This window comes from Hylobates moloch, unplaced genomic scaffold (genome assembly GCF_009828535.3).
Source record: "Hylobates moloch isolate HMO894 unplaced genomic scaffold, HMol_V3 SCAFFOLD_29, whole genome shotgun sequence".
Classification (NCBI taxonomy): Eukaryota; Metazoa; Chordata; class Mammalia; order Primates; family Hylobatidae; genus Hylobates; species Hylobates moloch.
In genome coordinates this window covers 2,710,204-2,731,407 of record NW_026652304.1, presented here as the reverse complement: position 1 = coordinate 2,731,407, position 21,204 = coordinate 2,710,204, and the positions used below count along the sequence as shown (strand labels likewise).

At 43.2% G+C, this 21,204-nt stretch overlaps 2 protein-coding genes and 1 non-coding gene across 5 annotated transcripts in view; all 3 read left to right on the top strand.

The window, feature by feature from the left end:
• The window catches only part of LOC116463240 (monofunctional C1-tetrahydrofolate synthase, mitochondrial), a 237,696-nt gene that overhangs the window by 56,180 nt on the left and 160,312 nt on the right, over positions 1 to 21,204 (top strand). For all 3 annotated transcript variants that reach the window (XM_032146268.2, XM_058434521.1, XM_058434522.1), the window contains 4 exons: positions 1,109 to 1,206; positions 4,991 to 5,164; positions 15,645 to 15,781; positions 17,550 to 17,596. In XM_032146268.2, coding sequence (XP_032002159.1) covers positions 1,109 to 1,206; positions 4,991 to 5,164; positions 15,645 to 15,781; positions 17,550 to 17,596 — 456 coding nt within the window. The remainder of the gene's footprint in view (positions 1 to 1,108; positions 1,207 to 4,990; positions 5,165 to 15,644; positions 15,782 to 17,549; positions 17,597 to 21,204) is intronic.
• On the top strand, positions 13,535 to 14,769 carry LOC116463241 (ADP-ribosylation factor-like protein 4A). The gene has a single exon (XM_032146273.3). The coding sequence runs from the start codon at positions 13,802 to 13,804 to the stop codon at positions 14,402 to 14,404; it is 603 nt and encodes a 200-aa protein (XP_032002164.1). The 5' UTR covers positions 13,535 to 13,801; the 3' UTR covers positions 14,405 to 14,769.
• LOC116463245 (U6 spliceosomal RNA) lies at positions 18,076 to 18,178 on the top strand. Its single transcript, XR_004246622.1, has one exon. It is a non-coding gene; the product is annotated as a U6 spliceosomal RNA (small nuclear RNA).

Sequence of the window (21,204 nt, the reverse complement as noted above, 5' to 3'; positions counted from 1 at the left end):
GGCTAATTTTTTGTATTTTTTGAAATGGAGTTTTGCTCTTGTTGCCCAGGCTGGAGTGCAATGGCACGATCTTGGCTCACTGCAACCTCCATCTCCCGGGTTCAAGTGATTCTCCTGCCTCAGCCTCCCGAGTAGCTGGGATTACAGGCATGCACCACCACGCCCAGCTAATTTTGTATTTTTAGTAGAGACGGGGTTTCTCCATGTTGGTCAGGCTGGTCTCGAACTCCCGACCTCAGTTGATCCCACCTACCTCAGTTGATCCCACCTACCTCAGCCTCCCAAAGAGGATTACAGGCGTGAGCCACTGTGCCTGGCCTACTTTTTGTATTTTTAATAGAGACAGGGTTTCACCATGTTGCCCAGGCTGGTCTTGAATTCCTGATCTCAAGTGATCTGCCCACCTCGGCCTCCCAAAGTGCTGGGATTACAGGCATGAGCCACCTCACCTGGCCTATTTATTTGTTTATTTTTAAAGAGACAGAATCTCAGCTAGGATGGAGTGCAGTGGTTTGATCCTGACTCACTGCAGCCTCAAACTTCTGGGATCAAACAATCCTCCCACCTCAGCCTCCCGAGTAGCTGGGACTATAGATGCACATCACCACACCTGGATTTTTTAATAGTGTATTTTCTCACATTTTCCTGTTTTTCTTTTTTAAATTTAACAAAAACAATGAACATAGTCAGAAGTTCTGGCCTGTGACTTGAAATAACCCTGGATGTACATTTTAAAAAACATTCTCAGATTCATTGCTGTAAGTATGAAGAGCTAATAGTCTGCAAGGGAACTATAGAATTAAGCTGGATCATCAAGTTCATGCGTGCATATTTAAGAAACAGAGCAGCTTCTTTTAATACTGTCAAACTCTTCAGTGCGGTATTGAATAGTTGTATATCTAACTAGTGGTTTTCACGTTTTCCTTTTTAAGAAAAACCTACAAACCTAGTTACACGTGAATAAAAATATTCCTAATATCCTCCTGGCTTATTGTGCGACTCGATAATCTTGTTTTGTAACATCCACAAACAATATTTCCATGGTTTAAGTGCGTGCCCTGTCAGCTTTTACCATTCTAACATGTTTTCCTCTCTATCCCTGCTGAAGAATATGGTCAGTAGTGGAAGGAGGTGGCTTCGTGAACAGCAGCACAGGCGGTGGAGACTTCACTGCTTGAAACTTCAGCCACTCTCCCCTGTGCCAAGGTAACACTGGTGTTTTATTTACATTGATGTCAGCTCAGCACAGTGCCTTAGCCCTAGTTAGTCATGGGGGAGAAGCACAACTCATGGTACTGTGGTTTTGATGGTAGATAATTTTCTCTATTCATTAAATTGCCACCCTATTTTCTCTATTGTAAATTCTCCAAAATTAAATCATAATGAATGTATTACTGTGTTCTGTCAATTCTAAGAAGGCATTTTTTTTTATTTCAATGATGTTTTCTATATTAAATTGCAGTGTTTTTTAATGATGTTCTTAAATTAATTTATATTAATTAATTTAGTTTCAATGATGTTTCCTATATTTAATGGCAGTGGTTTTTTTTCCTTTTTTTTTTTTTTTTTTTGAGATGGAGTCTTGCTCTGTTACCCAGGCTGGAGTGCAATGGCATGATCTCGGCTCACTGTAACCTCCACCTCTCAGGTTCAAGCGATTCTCCTGCCTCAGCCTCCCAGGTAGCTGAGATTATGGGTGCACGCCACCACACCCAGCTAATTTTTGTGTTTTTAGTAGAGGTGGGGGTTTTGCTATTTTGGCCAGGCCAGTCTCAAACTCCTGACCTCAGGTGATCTGCCCATCTCGGCCTCCCAAAGTGCTGGGATTACAGGCGTGAGCCACCACGCCTGGCAGTGTTTTTTCTTCTTAGTGGTCCATGAAGTAATGGTTTTAAATTTGACAAAATATGGTAATGTAATATTTGGAATATGCTCCTCAGTGTCAGAAATGCCCAACACATATATATCTGCCTGGTCTTAAGGGCTATGTAGGTTTCTACTCTAGGGATAAAGGACCGCCCAAACCAAACATTATTCCACGTGGGAACTGAGCTCGGCTTTCTTCGGAACGGTCTGATGGGATAGTCTGTGCTTGTCAAGGTGGATATTTTCCTCAGAGTGCTCTTTGATGAGGTCTGAGCTACATATTCTATCTATAAATTTGGAAATATAAACTGTAGGTCATAGTCTCAGTGTGTGGTTTAGAATGATTGGGTAGGTATGACATCTGAACCAGACAGCCGCATTTTCTAGCCTGATAATGAGTCATCTGTGTCTGTCCCACTCCAAGGAATTGGCCCCACCCCCATTATCCAGGTGTGCATACTGCCAGGTGTGCATCCCCAGGTGATGTCATCCAGCAATGTTGGAATGCACAGAGTGCTGAGGAAATAAAATCCCTCTAGTAATTTGACACTTTTTTTTTGTTTTGTTTTTTGAGACAGAGTCTTGCTCTGGTCTTGAACTCTTGACCTCAGGTGTTCCACCTGCCTCAGCCTACCAAAGTGCTGGGATTACAAGCATGAGCCACCGCACCGGGCCTGACTCATTTTTTTACCTGATACCCAGTTGCTTTATAGAATTGAACTCCATTTCCTTGGGCAGTCAGTTGAACACCCTGGTTCAGTTCTACCCACCAGGAGGGTGTGACCCTCCTGGACATGTTTTCATTCCTGCAATAGACGAAATATCTCAGTTATGCTCTCTGTTCATTAATTATGTAAGTTGCAATGAGGAATGTTATTCTTTGTAATATCATCCCTGGGCTTGTGCAATGTGTTTCATAAAATATCTTATTTTAGAGTTATTTTTGTTGTTATAAGACCTTAGATTTTAAAAGTAAATCAATAATTTCTACTTACAAAATGCTAAAAAAGATTAAGATGGATTCCACCAAATTGTGTACCAAAGTTTCAAAGTAAATTCTTCTTGTTAAATAATTAAATCCTTTTCTCTCCCAAGAAGAATTTACTTTGAAATCATTGATTTCTAGACCCACTGGGCGAAGAGAAGCAGGCTGAATAGTTTATAAATCACCCGGAAAATCGCGATGGTGTCTCTGTGACTCTTTAGCTAGTAAAGAGAAAACCTTACAGGTGTTTGTTTTGTTTTGTTTTTGAGACAGAGCCTTGCTCTGTTGCCCAGGCTGGAGTGCAGTGGCTTGATCTCCGCTCACTGTAACCTTCACCTCCTGAGTTCAAGTGAGAACATCTGGCTAATTTTTGTATTTTTAGTAGAGACAGGGTTTCACCATGTTGGCCAGGCTGGTCTCAAACTCCTGACCTCAAGTGATCTGCCCTCTTGTGCTCCCAAAGTGCTGGGCTTACAGGCATGAGCCACCATGCCTGGCCTGTTTTGTTTGTTTGTTTGTTTTTTGAGACAGTCTCGCTCTGTTGCCCAGGTTGGAGTGCAGTGGCGCGATCTCAGCTCACCTCAACCTCCACCTCCCAGTTCAAGTGATTGTCCTGCCTTGGCCTCCCGAGTAGCTGGGACTACAGGCGCCACCATCACACCTGGCTAATTTATTTATATTTTTAGTAAAGACAGGATTTTGCTATGTTGGCCAGGCTGGTCTCAAACTCATGGACTCAAGTGATCCTCCTGCCTTGGCCTCCCAAAGTGCTGGGATTACAGGCGTGAGCCACTGCGGCCTGCCAAAAGCTTACACATTATTCAAGATTAAGCTCTTCAATTTAGGAGACGGGGAAGAGAGAGAGAAAAAAATTATGGCCAGGAAGGCAAAACAAAGTCGGAGGCTAGGAAGGAAAGGTCGGATAGGAAAGGAATACTCAGCAGCCCGTGGGGGGATAACCTGAACTCCTAGTTTCTCTGGTGCCCTTTGGAGAAGTCTGGGTGGAGGTGTGTTTGCTGTTGCCTCTTACCCCCAGGTCAGGCCCCCACAGGATCTTGGAGGAGAGCCTAGGGTGGTCTGAACACTGAGGGTAGACTGCCCGCAGTAGCTACAGAAACAGTCAGGGCCAAGGGGCTGACTAAAGTCCACTGAGGAGGTTGATCTGCCCACCGCAAGGAGGCAGATCACAACAAAAATAAGTGTTCCGTGTTCCGGGGTGAGTGAAGGAATAGCTGTCCTCTCTGATGCAACCTTTAAGGGCAGTTCCCTGCCCTGTGGTCTCCCAGGGTTAGTCTTGCTGCTGGGGGAACAGGTGTGCCTTCCATCTCTCAGTCTCAGACACATGAAGGGCCTGACTCCCCAGTAAGGAAATGACTGAGCACTTGAGCCCCAGAGGAAAGAGTCCAGCATTACACATGCTGGTATCCAGACCACTCCTGTAAGACGAGCAGTGGTGGCCAGTAAAATAGAAGAGTTCAGTTACGTGCCCAGTGAGTCTCTGGAGTTCCTACGATTTCCGTCTGAACTTGGGCTCAGGGCACTAGGTCCTTTTACCGACAATTATGTAATTAATAAAACATTTTGAAATATGATTTTAGACTGCAAATAGAGGGGAAGTGTGGACACAGATAAAACGAAATAGCATTTTCACATTTTTTCTTTTTTTTTTTTTTGTCCTTAATCTCTAATGTGATAGTAATGTTCACATTTTTGAATAGCCAAGAGAAACATGTGGCCAGCCCGATCGGAGATTATTATGCAATGACCCTCTATTCATGGCTAATGAATACCATGATGGCCCATACAGCTCATTTTGCTCTGTAGTCAAATCACACTTGCAGGAGGGCTTTGGACACATTATAATATACAATTCTTGTCTGTATGCCATAGGTGTTATACTTCCACCTGGACACAATTCTAGGATCTTTGTGAGTTTTTTGGAGTTGCATTTCTAAAATGATGCACCATTTTCTCACACACGTTAATTATTAGCAGTTGTGCTTATTACTGCCTGGGAGAAAGGACCCCAAAGCAATTGCATTGATTTCATTGTTGGCGTGATGTGTGGCTGTTTTCACTCCAGTTGTGACCACCTAAGCTGAGAAGCCTTTTCTCTCTTTCGTGTTGTCTTCCCCTCAGTGACATTGAGATTTCAAGAGGACAAACTCCAAAAGCTGTGGATGTCCTTGCCAAGGAGATTGGATTGCTTGCAGATGAAATTGAAATCTATGGCAAAAGCAAAGCCAAAGTACGTTTGTCCGTGCTAGAAAGGTTAAAGGATCAAGCAGATGGAAAATACGTCTTAGTTGCTGGGTAAGACACCATCTAACATCTACTTGACCAAGCAGACATATTTACAAAACTCTTCCCTATTTATCTCTCTCCTCGTACCCCTCAATCCATCCTATTCTCACATTTGACATTTTGTCCATTTCATTTGGCATTTCTTTATTTGGTGTGAGGTAAGTTTTTATTTTCAGTGCAGAGCAAATCAGTCAACTCGACAAAATATAAAGTCAAACAAGTTGCAGTGCTTTATCTTTTGTTTCTCATGTTGTTATTACCCCTGCTCCCCTTTGGCTTTTTGAATTTCATTTTTCATTATAAAAATCAAAATAGGAATTGAAAGTAAAATATTTTGAACTGAGCAGTTTGTTTTGTGTGTTCTACTTGAAATATTTTCATGGAAAAGGTACAGATAATCATATGAAACATGTTTTCCTGTTAATATCCTTGATCTTACTTATATATTCACATTACAAAGGCTCATTATTTCCCTTTTTCTGCATTTCAAAACTAATGTTGGGCCATTTTCATTTGTGTTGGTTATTTTATAAAAGACAAATTCATAGTTTTTGTGAAAAGGAGTGTTTGCCTTTTTCCCCTTCTTTTTAAAAAAAGAAGTACATTCACTAGCTGAAAAGATGATAGAAAGCAAGGGATTTCAAATATTTATTCAGTGTGACCTGAGGGAACATCGTGAGACCATATAAATTCCTTTGTTGCCTTGAAATTTCATTTCAGTGACTATTGCTTATGATGTATACAAGGCTTCAGGCACAAAACCTATTTGTCAGGCAGAGACATTTCTTGTAATTGGAATTGACTCCTAGGTAACTGTTTTTACGTATTTGATGATTAATGTAAGTGCTTTTGTCTTTATTTCTTTTTCTGGTTATAAAAACATGTAGTTTCATTGTCGAAATATTCTAAAAATTCAGAAAACAGAAGTGAAAAAGTAAAACATCCCAAACCCAAGCACTCAGAGGAAACAACTGTTGACCTGGGAGGACTGTTTTGATGCTGATAGAGTCTCTCAGCCATGAGGATGAGGTCGCACTCGCATGCTCTTCCGTAAACAACCTGATTATTCAAGCATATGTGGCATACTGAGCTCCATGTGAGTGAATATTGAGCTATGTCACCATTTTTCATGACAACGTAACATTCCATCACTCACATCCCAGATTCTTTTTTTTTGAGACAAAGTCTCACTCTGTTGCCAAGACTGGAGTGCAGTGGCATGATCTCAGCTCACTGCAACCTCTGCCTCCCAGGTTCAAGGGATTCTCCTGCCTCAGCCTCCCGAGTAGCTGGGATTACAGGCATGCGCCACGATGCCCAGCTAATTTTTGTATTTTTAGTCGAGATGGGGTTTCACCATGTTGGCCAGGCTTTTCTCGAACTCCTGACCTCAAGTGATCCACCCACCTTGGCATCCCAAAGTGCTGGGATTACAGGCATGAGCCACTGCACCTGGCCACATCCCAGATTCTTAAACGTGTTGGGGAAGCAGGGGCTGGGGGAGTAGCAAAATGCCCAGGATGAGGGTGGAGATCCCATCTTACACATCTTCTGGCACCTCTAGTTCCATCGATAAGTGCTACCCTGGTAGTTCTAAGCGTTTCTAATTGTCCAAGTGCACTGATGCAGAAAAATAATTTGAACATAGAATAGGGATGTTCCACAACTTATTTGACCAATTTTCTATTGATGGACAATTAAAGTGTTCCCAATTTTTGCCATTTTAAACTGCTAGAATTAACAACCTTGGGCATGTGGGTTTGTGCATCTGTTTAATTATCTCCTTAGGAAAAATCCCCAGAAGTGAGTTCAATTATTTATAACTACAAATAAAGCAAAAATATTATCCAAAACAGTCCAAGTGTGGTGGCTCACAACTGTAATCCCAGCTCTTTGGGAGGCCGAGGTGGGTGGATCACGAGGTCATGAGATCGAAACCATCCTGGCTAACATGGTGAAACCCCGTCTCTACTAAAAATACAAAAAAATTAGCCAAGTGTGGTGGCGGGCACCTGTAGTTCCAGCTATTCGGGAGGCTGAGGCAGGAGAATGGCGTGAACCTGGGAGGCGGAGCTTGTGGTGAGCCAAGATCGCGCCACTGCACTCCAGCCTGGGCGACAGAGCAAGACTGTCTGAAAAAAAAAAAAAAAAAAAATCACCTCTTTAATGATATAGTGATTTCTTCAAATCCCTTTTCCCTCCTCCTTTCCCACTTTCCTCTCCTCCTCTCTCTCCTTCTCTTCGTATAGCTTTTCTTTTCTTTTTTTTTTTTTTCTTTTTTTGAGACGAAGTCACCCAGGCTGGAGTGCATTGTTGCAATTTTGGCTCACTGCAACCTCCACCCCCTGGGTTCAAGCAATTCTTGTGCCTCAGCTTCCCAAGTAGCTGGGATTCCAGTCATGCACCCCCATGCCTGGCTAACTATTTTTGTGTTTTTATAGAGGCGGGATTTCGCCACATTAGCCAGGCTGGCCTTGAACTCCTGGCCTCAAGTGGTCCGCCCGCCTCCTCCTCCCAAAGTGCTAGGATTACAGGTGTGAGCCATCATGCCCAGCTTCTGTAGCTTTTTTGTAAGAGGGACAGACAGCCAGGGCCTCTCAGAATCCCTCAGCAGTTGGCGTTGTAAGGAATTCATCCTTTGCTCCACACCTTGGTTGCCTGTGGCTTCACCCTTCTCCCTCAGGCTTCCAGGCTCACTGCAGTTAGATTCCTGAGGCCCTTTGCAACCTAGAACCCCAAACTTAATGTCCCCATAATCGAGTGTGGGAAAGTTCCTGGCTGAGGGGAGGGGTTGGCTCCACCTGCAGGCCCCCTCTGGGCCCAAACCCTGCAAGGAGCTGCCTCTGGTTAGATTGGCTCTGGAGTCTCCGAGTTTAGGGCACAGTTTAGTCAGGGTGGTTTTATGGCAGTATGCTTGATGCATATTTGTCTGCAATTAATAAACAAACTCTTGGCCATTAAGACCTTGAAAAAGCATTCGATTTGTGAAATTGGTTCCTTTCTTCCAGGCTTTGGGTGATCTTGGTAGGTGGGTTTGCAGGCTTTCTCACCCTGTTTAGATAGGAACACTTAAGGAAAACTTGGTAGGATGTGTTGTCTGTTTATGAAGGAAGAATCCTGCAGCAGATTTTCTTATCCAGTCCCTCTGCTTTACTCCATTTTGGGCTTGTCAATAAAATCAGAAATCCAGATATGGATGGCCCTGACCTTAGCTTGGAACACAAAACCGATACTTCTAAAACAAAGCTGTGATGATATTGTTTTCAGGTTCCTTACTTGTAAACAAAGCTGGGCCTCCAGCCTCATGCTGGAGAATGCTAGCTAGCACGGCTGCCTGGAGTTACAGCCAGTGCAGTCCATGGCCAGTAGAACATTTCTCCACGCTGGCTTTTTGCTAGCATTAATATGTATAATCAAGCTGAAATTGGCCTGCCATGTTGTAAATAGAAAAGAAGATTAAAGATGAATTTTCAAGAACAGATTAAACACCAAGGGATCAACAATTCTTTTTCTGAAATTCTGATACAAGTTTCTTTACCTAACAAAGACCTTTGAAGGAACAAAAATTAAATGGCCTGTCTCTTTTTTTTTTTAACTATATTGGAAAAAAATAACCATGCTGGTAAGCTTATGATATATGTATGCATTTGTGGCAGAGCTTGAAGATTTTTAGGAAATAGCCACACTGGATTCTATAAGGGAAGAATGAACAGCCCCTTCTCCCCAACACAACAAATGATATATTTTTTAGGGCTGTAAACTGTCATCAGTATCTAATCCTTTAATAGCTGAATATTGATATCAGTTTAGGTCACAGGCAACTATTTTATCGATAGCCTAAAGTGGGCCTGGCATGATGGGTTGTGCCTATAACCCAGTTACTCTGGAGGCTGAGGTGGGTGGGTCACTTGAGGCCGGGAGTTCAAGACCAGCCTGAGCTGCATAGCAAAACCCCATCTTTAAAAAATACAGACAAACAGCAAAAAGTAGCACTGGTTTAAAGCAACATTTGTAATCTAAAGTGAAAAGTCAATTTGAAATAAAAATCATCTTCATATTTTTACATTTGACCAGGTCAAGCGTTAGGGGGAAATGATGTTATCAAACTATTATATGCACTGTTGCAACTTCTTTAAAAATATAAATGACCCCTCCATTAAATGGAGAATTATTTCCTTTTCGTAAAAGTCTTTTCTAATTCTGAAAATAATATTAGCTTATTGTAAAAAATTTAACATAAAGAAAAGTAAAAAGGAGATAACTAAGTCTCTCATAACTCAATATTTTATTTATACATTCATCTTTTTACACATTGAGATCAGGCTATAAATACCATTTTTGTCCTGCCTTTTTCTCTGAACACTATAACATAAATCTTTTTCCATGCTTTAGAAGAATTCAAATACCCAAGTAATTTTTAAATAAAACTAAATAACAATATATTTGTTATTACATATTTGAATTTATATAGAAATGTGATTTAACTATGTCAGCAATGGGATTAAAATATAAAACAATGAGATTTTTTTAAATCTTCTATTATTAATAACTCAAATGCAGAACAGATTAATTCTTTTAAAAAGCCATTCTTCAAACTTTAGGATTTCTTATTCAGTCAGAATCATCTGCATTTCATCAACTACATATCGCATGGTATTTACACCTACACATCACTTTATTTGCTTTGCCTGACAAAATGAAAAGTATTGGGAATTGTTCAGGGAAATATGCCAAAAGAATCTTAGGGACTCATGAGTTTTACATATTTTCCCAGTTACACTAATGAAAAGGAATTTTGTTTGAGAACTTGACTTGGAGTGCAGCTGCAGGGCATTTGAATCTCAGTCTCCATCAGGCCTGCACCCATTTCTGTGCAGAAGTTTCTAGAATTTCCCTGAATTGGTTGGACAGAGCAGCTAAAAAAGCAGCCCAAACTGATCTGGAAATAGACTGAATTTCACATTAAAGAAAAATTTGAATCATTCACATCATTTCATCTTTTTTTTTTTTTTTTTTTTTTTTTTGCTGCAGAGGGCCAAATACCCTATTGGATTTTTTAAAAATGTTTCAACCCTTTATTTCGGTACAATGTAAAAATAATCTGACTTTTCTATGATTTGGCTTTTCTGCCTTGAGTAACTATTTAAATATCTGTGAGATTTTCTTTAATTTGTGCTACTTCCAGAACGAAACAGAGGTATTTGGAAGAAACCACTTCCCACAGGGCCTTTGAACTGTTTACCTAAGTCAAGTATAATGAGAAACATAACCAAATGCACCGTGGGGTTTATTGTTAGGTAATAAATGGCTTAAAAAGCCCCTAGACCCTAAAGATGCCTGGGATGGATGATTTATGTTCATATGCTACTTGAGCATGTAGTTTTGGAGTGCATGGTGGGGCCCATGGCTAGTGGCAGTGGTGCTATTCAGCAAGATTCTGGGTCTTAAGAATAGTTCAAAGTTTTACCACTTCTCTCTGGATAAGCCATCTTTTTTACCTTTGAGTAAATTATAAACTTCTTTTCAGATTGTGTCCAAATGGTCACAGGTACTTTGACAATTTTTACTGTAACTGCCAATAAATAATACTCATCTTAAAAAAGACATCATTCTGGCAGGGCATGGTGGCTCACGCCTGTAATGCCAGCCCTTTGGGAGGCCAAGGCGGGCGGATCATTTGAGGTCAGGAGTTCGAGACCAGCCTGGCCAACGTGGTGAAACCCTGTTTCTATTAAAAATACAAAAATTAGCTGGGCATGGTGATGGGTGCCTGTAATCCCAGCTACTCGAGAGGGTGAGGCAAGAGAATTGCTTGAGCCCGGGAGGTGGAGGTTGCAATGAGCAGAGGTCACCCCATTGCACTCCACCCTGGGCAACAGAGTGAGACTCCATCTCAAAAAAAAAGGCATCATTCCATTGTCAACCCTTTTTTGCTGTTCTATGCCCTGAACACGTGATGTGATAGGGGTGCAAAGAGGGTGAGCGTTGTCCTTTACCTCAACAAGTGTGTGGCCTGGTAGGCGAGAAAGGCATGTCAGAATGCTTATCATGAAGCCATCTGAAAAATTCTACAATAATCATATAATCAATGCTCTAGATATCAGAGAGGGGGTACAGAAATCTGCCAGAAGTGGAGGAAGGTAATGAACAAAAATCACAGTTCCATCTCTATGAACTCTAAGCTCCCATAGAAAAAGAAATTAGAGGGCTGGGCGTGGTGGCTCATGCCTGTAATCCCAGCACTTTGGGAGGCTGAGGTGGGCAGATCACAAGGTCAGGAGTTTGAGACCAGCCTGGCCAACATGGTGAAACCCTGTCTCTGCTAAAGATACAAAAATTAGCCAGGTGTAGTGACGTGCCTGTGGTCCCAGCTACTCAGGAGTCTGAGGCAGGAGAATTGCTTGAACCTGGGAGGCAGAGATTGCAGTGAGCTAAGATCACGCCACTGCACTCCAGCCTGGGCAACAAGAGCAAAACTCCATGTGTCTCCAAAAAAAAAAAGAGAAAGGAAGGAAGGAGAGAGAAAGAAAGAAAGAGAAGTTAGATTACCTTAAGGAAGGAAGGAAGGAAAAGAGAGAAAGAAAGAAAGAGAAATTAGATTATCTTGGTGCTTATTCTTTTGTATATCGCTGTTGATGATTTGGAATCTGAGCTAAAGATACTGGGGGAAAAACTAAACCAAATTTTGATACCAAATGCAGGAAGGAGGTGAAATAAGCTTTTTTATTGTAGCTCTCCTTTTATTGCTCCCAATAAATACTTCCTACTTTGTGATTTTTCCCGAATTGTATTAGTTGGCGGAAAGCTGAGCAGTCCTGTGTTTCTAATTAAGAATTGGATGGTTAGCTGGAGTTTTGAGGAGGTCATCTCTGGGCGTGTCTGCTTTTGGCTTTCTTGGGCAGCTATGCTAGCATATCCTTGGGAATGAAAATGTAATCCTTCATGTGACACAGTTTAGGTAAACCACTTAGTCCTTTGCAAACACCAAATGCTCAGTACAGTATTTAAATGACACCATGTTTAATGCCACAGTTTCTTTACAGGCTCTTCTAAGATTGTAACGCCTGTGGGCTTTTAACTGCCCTTATTGATGTTGTATCCAAGAAAACAGAAAGTTAACTCCAAGCAGAAGTATTAATATCTTTGTATAACTTTCAGTTTTCATGTTGATCCCACTGCAAATCTGCTATTTAGACAGATGCAGAGGTGACTGATAAGCCAGGGTCATGTGGCTTCAGGAGTCTTAGGTTTCTCCATGCAGCAGTGTCAGGATAGGCTCACCAGCTCCTGGCCACAGCGGGTACCAGCAACCTCCTTGTTGCCGAATCCACCGACCACTCTCGGTCCTCATCCTGCTTCCTGCCTCAGTGGCGTTTGACTTTCCTGTTCTGGAAACAGTCTCATCCTTGGCCTCCTTCTGAGACTTCCTGTCATGTTCTGCCTTCTTCTCCAGGGTCCTCTTATTTTTTTGTCTTTTTAGAGACAGGGTCTCACTGTATTGCCCAGGCTGGTCTCAAACTCCCTAGCTCAAGCAATCCTTTTACCTTGGCCTCCCAAAGTGCTAGGATTACAAGCATGAACCACTGCACACAGCTGGGTTCTCTTATTTTATACTACACCCTCCTAGTTTCCTTTTGGACTCTCTTCTTCTGACAACTCATTACAAGCAAATGTGCTTAACTCTTCTGTCGTTATCCCTTTTCTCACTCGGTGCACTGTCCTTGGGTGATCTTACCCATTCCATGCTTTAAATGGCTAATTATAGTTATGATTTCCATCCATGGAGAACCTGGTTAAGTCAGATGGCTGGCTTTGCCTCCCAGCCCTACTGCTTACTAGCTGTGTGACTGTGGGCAAGTTGCTTACACTCTGTGCCTCAGTTTCCTCATCTATCAAGTGAGGATACGAATAATTAACCCCATAAATATGAAGCATAGCACCTCTCCTATTAACTGCCCCAATCCACTCTCAGTTTTATCTGGTTAACATTTATTAATTTGTCAGGTCTCACGTAAGATGTTACTTCCTACAGGAAACATTCCCAGATGTTCAAATCTAGTTAGATCCTTTTTCCATGTACCCTCATAATTCAGTCTGACTGCCCTATTTCCCTGTCTTAGTGTTTGTCACATTTATCATAATTGCTAATGTATTCAGATCAGCTGGAAGCTCGTGAGGGTAGAGATGGAGTCTGACTGGATCATCATTTTGTCCCCAGGGTCTAGCTCAATGCCTGGTACATAGCAGTACTTGATAAATATTTGCTGAATGAATGACTCATGGAATTGCAGGGTATGATGACGCTTCTAAAGACATTCTTTCTTTGTGGTTACTAGGTTTTGTAGATCAGAAAACTCTATTAGGTTTGTTGTGGTTGAGTATCCTTGACAACATGGCTGACAGTAACTCATGGAAGACCAAATTGTAAACCCAAATGACAGCCTTTAAAATTTTTAACGATGCTTGAGAGCTAAGCTGGAAGGACGTGAGATGCTTATCCCTGCGTAGAAACGCCTGCCAATGCTTTCTCATTTGGACCCAGACTCCAGATCGGGAGCAGTCTTATAGCTGGATCTGCTACCAAGAGAAATTCTAAAGCAAGAAGAGAAAAGCATTTCAATCTGGGACATTTATTTGCACCTGGAAATGGGGAATGGGCTATCAGACCAGACTTCTATCCTATCCAACCTGCCTTCATTTCAGTCCTTCCACATTGTTATTCTGGGTTTGGACTGTGCTGGAAAGACAACTGTCTTATATAGGCTGCAGTTCAATGAATTTGTAAATACCGTACCTACCAAAGGATTTAACACTGAGAAAATTAAGGTAACCTTGGGAAATTCTAAAACAGTCACTTTTCACTTCTTGGATGTAGGTGGTCAGGAGAAATTAAGGCCACTGTGGAAGTCGTATACCAGGTGCACAGATGGCATTGTATTTGTTGTGGATTCTGTTGATATCGAAAGGATGGAAGAAGCCAAAATTGAACTTCACAAAATAACTAGGATATCAGAAAATCAAGGAGTCCCTGTACTTATAGTTGCTAACAAAAAAGACTTGAGGAACTCATTGTCTCTTTCAGAAATTGAGAAATTGTTAGCAATGGGTGAACTGAGCTCATCAACTCCTTGGCATTTGCAGCCTACCTGTGCAATCCTAGGAGATGGCCTAAAGGAAGGACTTGAGAAACTACATGATATGATCATTAAAAGAAGAAAAATGTTGCGGCAACAGAAAAATAAAAGATGAATATCAATATCTATTATATCTGTGTGGAGTAGGTTTTCTCTGGTCCGATTTTGACAAATAGAAGAGTGTCTACAGCATGGTTTGCCTGTCTCCCCTCCTGGATGCTATTAAAGCTTTGTTTTGTTGAACAATCAGATGCCCAACTCTGTTGCCTTGTGGAAGATGAGTAAATGCAGTGCTTCTTAAAGTGGTCTCTTCTCCCTACCCCACAAATCTTTTGGTACGACCATTTGGGGAAGCCAAGCAAGGATAGTAAATTGACCAGAACACAGTTGTGGGAATTTGGCCTGAAGTTAGTGAAATAAAACTTTAAAGAGTGAAAGAAAAAATTTTTTAACGATGCTGATGGTGTACTAAAGAACAATTTTATGAGGCCTTACTTGCTAATATAATAGGCTCTCTTCAACACCTAATACTGTGATGTTATGAACATGGGAACATTTGGTTTTGCAAAGTGTTGTCATCAACAATAAGCTTCTCAAGAGCGGAAGTTTCCACCACAGTATGCACAAGGCCTGTGGACTTTTTGAATATTTGAAGGACTGTCATATGGAAAGGGATCAGGCTTAGTGTGTAGGACTCCAAGAGCTAGGACACAACAAGAATGCAGATGCCTTCTCTTTAGAACAAAGAATTTTTGAACTGTAACGGCTGTCTGGAAATGAGTGGGTCACCCCAGAGGTCATGACCTTATCACCATCTGTGTTCAAGCATGGCAGGGAGAAGCCCTGGGCAGGGATATCTGGAAGGAGAAGGACAAGTGGGGACTTTAGGATCCCTTCTAATCCCAAGAGTCTGGCAGTGCCTACTCACCCAAGGACCGTTGAGCTAGGCCCTGTCCCCGCACCATAGGCCCTGTGCCCACACCCTGCCCCAATAAATGGCTCAGGAAGAACAAGTGCTATATACTCATCAGCAAGAAATGCCCCACCATCAGCTGAATTATTTAAACCATTTTGACGAATGGTTTGTGGCCTTTCTTGAAGTTGATGTTGTTATTAGCACTGCCCAATAACTTTTCCTTTTTTGGTCTCTTGGTAATTAAAGGTGTGTCTGTATCTTGACTTTAGCTTATGCCTGTCCTGTGTGATGTGGGTAGACCATAATAGCCCAAGAAAATTAAATTATGTTGTGCATTTTGGAATGAGCACCCTCAGATTTGATTCTGGTGTCTTAGGCTGGTTTTGCATAGGTTGTCTGGGAAATATTATAAAATTCACTTTTCTCCCCCCGAACTCAGGATCACGCCCACCCCTCTTGGAGAAGGGAAGAGCACAGTTACCATTGGGCTTGTGCAGGCTCTGACCGCACACCTGAATGTCAACTCCTTTGCCTGCTTGAGGCAGCCTTCCCAAGGACCGACGTTTGGAGTGAAAGGTACTGTCTTTAACAACTAGTGTACTTTTCAGGGCAAAGTTGGGGGGAGAAAATTGTAAAAAGAACATTGTCAACAGATAAAGAGTTAAGACTTTTCAGGGGACCCGGTACATTTCTTCACTGCACACTCCGTACATAGTGGTCACCCCATGTTGGTTCCCCCTGGGCATGAAAAAGAGCAGTGGGAGCTGCCAGGGCTTCACTGGACGCCTCAGGAGCCTGTTCCTGGGGCTGTGTTGCTCAAGGCTTCCGCCTCGAGTGCGGTCTCCCATTTCATCAGGGCCTTCTTTGCCAAGTGATCTTGAAACACAGCCATCCATATCGGTGTTTGATCATCCCAGTCCCGGGGAAAGGTCTTTCCCTCTGCCTTAGTCTCGGCTCATTAGAGTTGCTGTGTGGGGCCCGCAGAGCTCTCTGGAGACGGACTGGCTGTGGACAGCGAGTCATGATGAAATTCCTCCTTGGTCGTGGTTGGGCTGATATCTGGCACTTTCCCATTCATTACTCTTTCTTCCTTGATTTATCATGAAATCATTCCTTAGCTCACTTTACAATGGTGTTTATTGCTACAATTAGTTTGTCCTTGGCACTTGGTGATTTTTTAAGAATACTGTATTTATATTACTGTTACACATATTAATAACGTATCTCATAAAGTACTGATAACTCACAGAGTGTCATGCATTGTGTAGCGGAATGAACACTAGGGTTGGAGCGAGAAGGCCAAGTTTTTGGTCACAGCTGTGTTTCCTACGGCGATGTGACCCTTGGCCACTTGAGCCAGTCACAACCTCTCAGAGCCTCATCTCTGAAAGTCCAAAATGCTGAGAGCGGCACCAGGCTCACCCAGTTGTTGGGAGGATCAAATGAGAAAGCATGTAAAGAACGAGGGCTACTGTCAAGTGATACACACATGGGCGGTGTTGTTACTGCTTTAGGAAAGAGAAGTCCTTTTACTCTAACAACCAACATTTTGAGGGATACGCAGCGTGACAAATCTCACATACTATTATCTGCAATAAATTGAAGTCTATAATTTACTCATTTGAGGTGGTTATGCGGTGGTTTTTTGGTTTTTTGTTTTTTTTTTTTTTTTTGAGACAGAGTCTCACTTGGTTGCCCAGTGAATGCAGTGGTGAATGCCTGGAATGCAGTGGTGCAATCTCGGCTCACTCCAAACTCCGCCTCCCAGTTTCAAGTGATTCGCCTGCCTCAGCCTCCCGAGTAGCTGGGATTACAGGCGCCCGCCACCGTGCCTAGCTAATTTTTGTATTTTTAATAGAGATGGGATTTCATCATGTTGGCCAGGCTGGTCTCAAACTCCTGACCTCAAGTGATCCGCCCGCCTCAGCCTCCCAAGGTGCTGGGTTTACAGGCATGAGCCACCTCGCCCAGCCACAGTGTATTTTTTTTAAACAAAGTTTTCTCAGATATGAAATCATATACAATTGATTTAGATAAAGTATAGTCACAGAGATCTAATAGTAAATTAACAAAATATTCTCATATCCTGGTATGTTTTACAGTAATGACATCTGCTCTATTTTTACCTTTTTTTTTTTTAAGCAAAGAAACAGGTATAGTTAGACAAAGTGTCAACTTTTTTTTTTTTTTTCTGTTCTGCTTGGATATAACCATTAGTATCTCTCACTGCCTTTTGTTACTTCATCTTGGGTGTGACGCCCCTCTGTTGGGTTTGGGGAGCTGTGTCCATCGTGGCAGCTGTACTTGGTGACCCGTTTGAAATGCCTCTTGCTCTGTTGTTTAGGAGGAGCCGCGGGTGGTGGCTACGCCCAGGTCATCCCCATGGAGGAGGTAAGACCTTGAAGAGATGCAGGTCAGCTATGACTGTGTCTCCTTCCTGACATCTTGTCTCTGCTCCCATCCACACAGGCCCACAGACCCTCATCCATAATCCCAAAGTCATTAAGGCTCTGAAACCCCAAAATGTTTGCATAACCCATGCAGTGACAAATCCTAGTATTTACTGTGATGAGCTATAATTATATGGATTTTGTATGTGCTACTTGGCATGAATATTCATATACATTGCTGTGGAAAAATTATTTTTGATTAACAGGTGCTGACCTGGCCCCTGCTTGGGGTGTTTTACAAATAAACTACATGTAAATAACACTGCCTTCCTAAACTCCAAAAAATTCTGAATCTTGAAAGCCTGCTGGCCTTGCAGGTCTGGATGAGAGAATGTGGGTCTGTGCCTCCCTTATCATCGGCTGTACTGCCAAGTTTACGAAGACTCGACGCTTCCCCTCTGTCAATTCAGGCTCCAGTGCGTGCCTCGGCAGCACAGATACTAAAACTGGAATGACACAGAGAGGATTAGCATGGTCCCTGCACGAGGATGACACACAAATTTGTGAAGTGTCCCATTAAAAATAAAAGACTCCAAAATAAAAGAGTTCCAGAGGAAAATGGGCAAAAAGAACTGATGTTAATTCTCACTTCTGTAAGAACTCCACCTTTGTTCCACATAACCTCTTTGTCACCTGTAACTAACCAGTGACCAGTTCTTTTCAGTTTCGTTCTCCGCATCAGCCTTATCATTCGGTGGGGCCTGGGCAATTTTCCAAAACCCAAATCTGAGCAGGTCACTTTCCTGTTCTGTCATTGCCGCCGTTGCCTGTCACCCTCCAGCACAGCACAGGAGGTCCTCGTGGGCGGCTGCTCCTGCTTCTCTGTCCACAGGTCCCCACCTGCCTTCTTCTCTCCACCGCGTCAAGCTCCTTGTAGACTCTTTTTTTGAGACAGAGTTTTGCTTTGTTGCTCAGGCTGGAGTGCAGTGGCACAGTCTCAGCTCACTGCAACCTCTGCCTCCCAGGTTCAAGCAATTCTCATGCCTCAGCCTCCTGAGTAGCTGGGATTACAGGCAACTGCCACTGTGCCTGACTGATTTTTTGTATTTTAGTAGAGACAAGGTTTCACCATGTTGGCCAGGCTTGTCTGGAACTCGTGAGCTCAGGCAATCCGCTGGTCTCGGCCTCCCAAAGTGTTAGGATTACAGGCGTGAGCCACGGTGCCCAGCCCTTGCAGACTCTTTTCCTTTTCTCTGTCTGTTCCAGGATTTTCCCATGCCTGGAACATTCTTCCTTTTCTGTCCTCTTTACCCAGTTTAGTCAAGGTTTTTTGTCAAGGTTCTTCTCTACCCCACAGACTCCCTCTATTTTTACGGCTATCTGGTTCAGTTGGCTGTGACGAGTTGTGGGCCTTTCTTGAGGTCCCAGGTCCCAGCATTGAGCAGAGTGCCCAGCACATGGTAGGAACTCACTAGAAAGTACTTGTTGACTTTGTTAAAGGAATAGAAGTGTTTACCCATGGAGGTCTGAGTGTCAGGGAAGCTAAAGAGAAAATCTGTAGAAACTTCAAATACTGGGAATGGGGGTGAGAAAGAGTAGTCCAAGGCACTGCTGAAAAAAATTGTCACAGGCTTCAGGTCAGAATGGGCGTGGGTACCATTCACGAGCCAGCAAGACCCAGAACCAGGAGGCCAAATTAGAGATGGTGTACAAGGGGCATACACAGGGGAGTGGCTCGGGTTTAGCCAGCAAATTGGAAGGACATTGGTGTCCCAGCGGTTTAGGGCATCAGCTGCATGGCTTGGAGGAGAGAGCTACTTTTCTCTTCTTTTCTTTTCTTTTCTTTTCATTTTTGAGATGGAGTCTTGCTCTGTCACCCAGGCTGGAGTGCAATGGTGCGATCTTGGCTCGCTGCAACCTCTGCCTCCTGGGTTCAAGTGATTCTTCTGCCTCAGCCTCCCAAGAAGCTGGGATTACAGGCGCCTGCCACCACACCCAGCTAATTTTTGTATTTTAATAGAGACGGGGTTTCGCCGTGTTGGTCAGGCCAGTCTTGAACTCCTGACCTCAGGTGACCCACCCGCCTCGGCCTCCCAAAGTGCTGGGATTACAGGCGTGAGCCACCATGCCCAGCCAAGAGGTCTACCTTATGAGAGTGGAGTGGGCCAGACACACTCAGGCAGTTTGTTCCTTGAAATTGAGTGCCTCTAGTCTTTTCTTCATCTGTATCCTCCCAGCTCTGAGCACCGTGCCTGACACTTAGTGGATGTTTGTTGACTGTGTGCCAGGCACAGACAATATGTACTGGACGGAACGCAATAAATCACCATAAGGGAAAATGTTAGAATAAATTCCAGATGGACTGAGGACTATGACTGGAAGGATGGGAAGGAGCTGGCCTTGTGAAGAATGAGGGAGAGCATTCAGCCAGTGGGAACTGCTGGTGGGAAAGTCCTGAGGCAGGAAAGGGTGTGGCCTGTTCAGGGAACTGGAGGACACTAGCGTGGCTGGAGCCCCGTGGGCCAGCGGGAGTGGGGAGGTTGAGGTAGAGAAGTGTGCAGGCGCCAGCCCTGTCGAGCAATTGCAATTTGTAGCCAAGAACCTGGATTTTATTTGAAGTGCCAAGGTCAGCCATTGAAGGGCTCTTGACAGATAACACAATGCAGATTGAGTTTTATTAAAATCACCCTGCCTTCTGTGTGATGAAGGGACCAGGGGCCTCTCAGTAAACACGATGAATCCAGGAGGAAGACTATGGAAGTAGCCTAGGGAAAGATGTCAGTGACTTGGCCCAGGGTGGGGGCAGTGAGGATAGAAAAGAGGAAAAAACAGTTTAAGATTTGTTTGCTGATGTTTGCAGGATTAGATGTTGGGGGTGAGAAAAGAGGAGGATTCAAGGACAACATCCAGGGTACTGGCTTGAGCAACTCAGTAGACTCATTTGTTGAGGCAGAGAACAGGGGAGTGATGGTATGAGGTTTGAACTGTGTGGTGTGGGGTGTGGTGGAGGGTGGTAGTCAGAAGGAGGGACTCAGTTTAGAGGCCTATGAAACATGCAGGTGGACATCAAGTAGACGGCTGGAAAGAAAAACTTACATTCCAGTTGTGAAATGGCCAAAGAGTTCAATAGAAACATCGGAAAAGAAATATTAACTAAATGCGTATTCATCTTCGCCAATAATCAAGTAAATAAATCTACATTAAAACCACTATCAGGCCGGGCACGGTGGCTCATGCCTGTAATCCCAGAACTTTGGGAGGCCGAGGTGGGTGGATCACCTGAGGTCAGAAGTTCAAGACCAGCCTGGCCAACATGGGGAAACCCCGTCTCTACTAAAAATACAAAAAGTAGCTGGGCGTGGTGGCAGGCGCCTGTAATCCCAGCTACTTGGGAGGCTGAGGGAGGAGGATCACTCAAACCTGGGAGGCAGAGGTTGCAGTAAGCCGAGATCACGCCAGTGCACTCCAGCCTGGGCAACAAGAGCGAGATTCCGTCTCTAAATAAATAAATAAAAATAAAACCACTATCAGTTAACATTTTACTTGTCAAATTGACAAAATTGGATTTTTCAAAATAGTTATGATACCAAATTTTGGCAAAGAAATTGA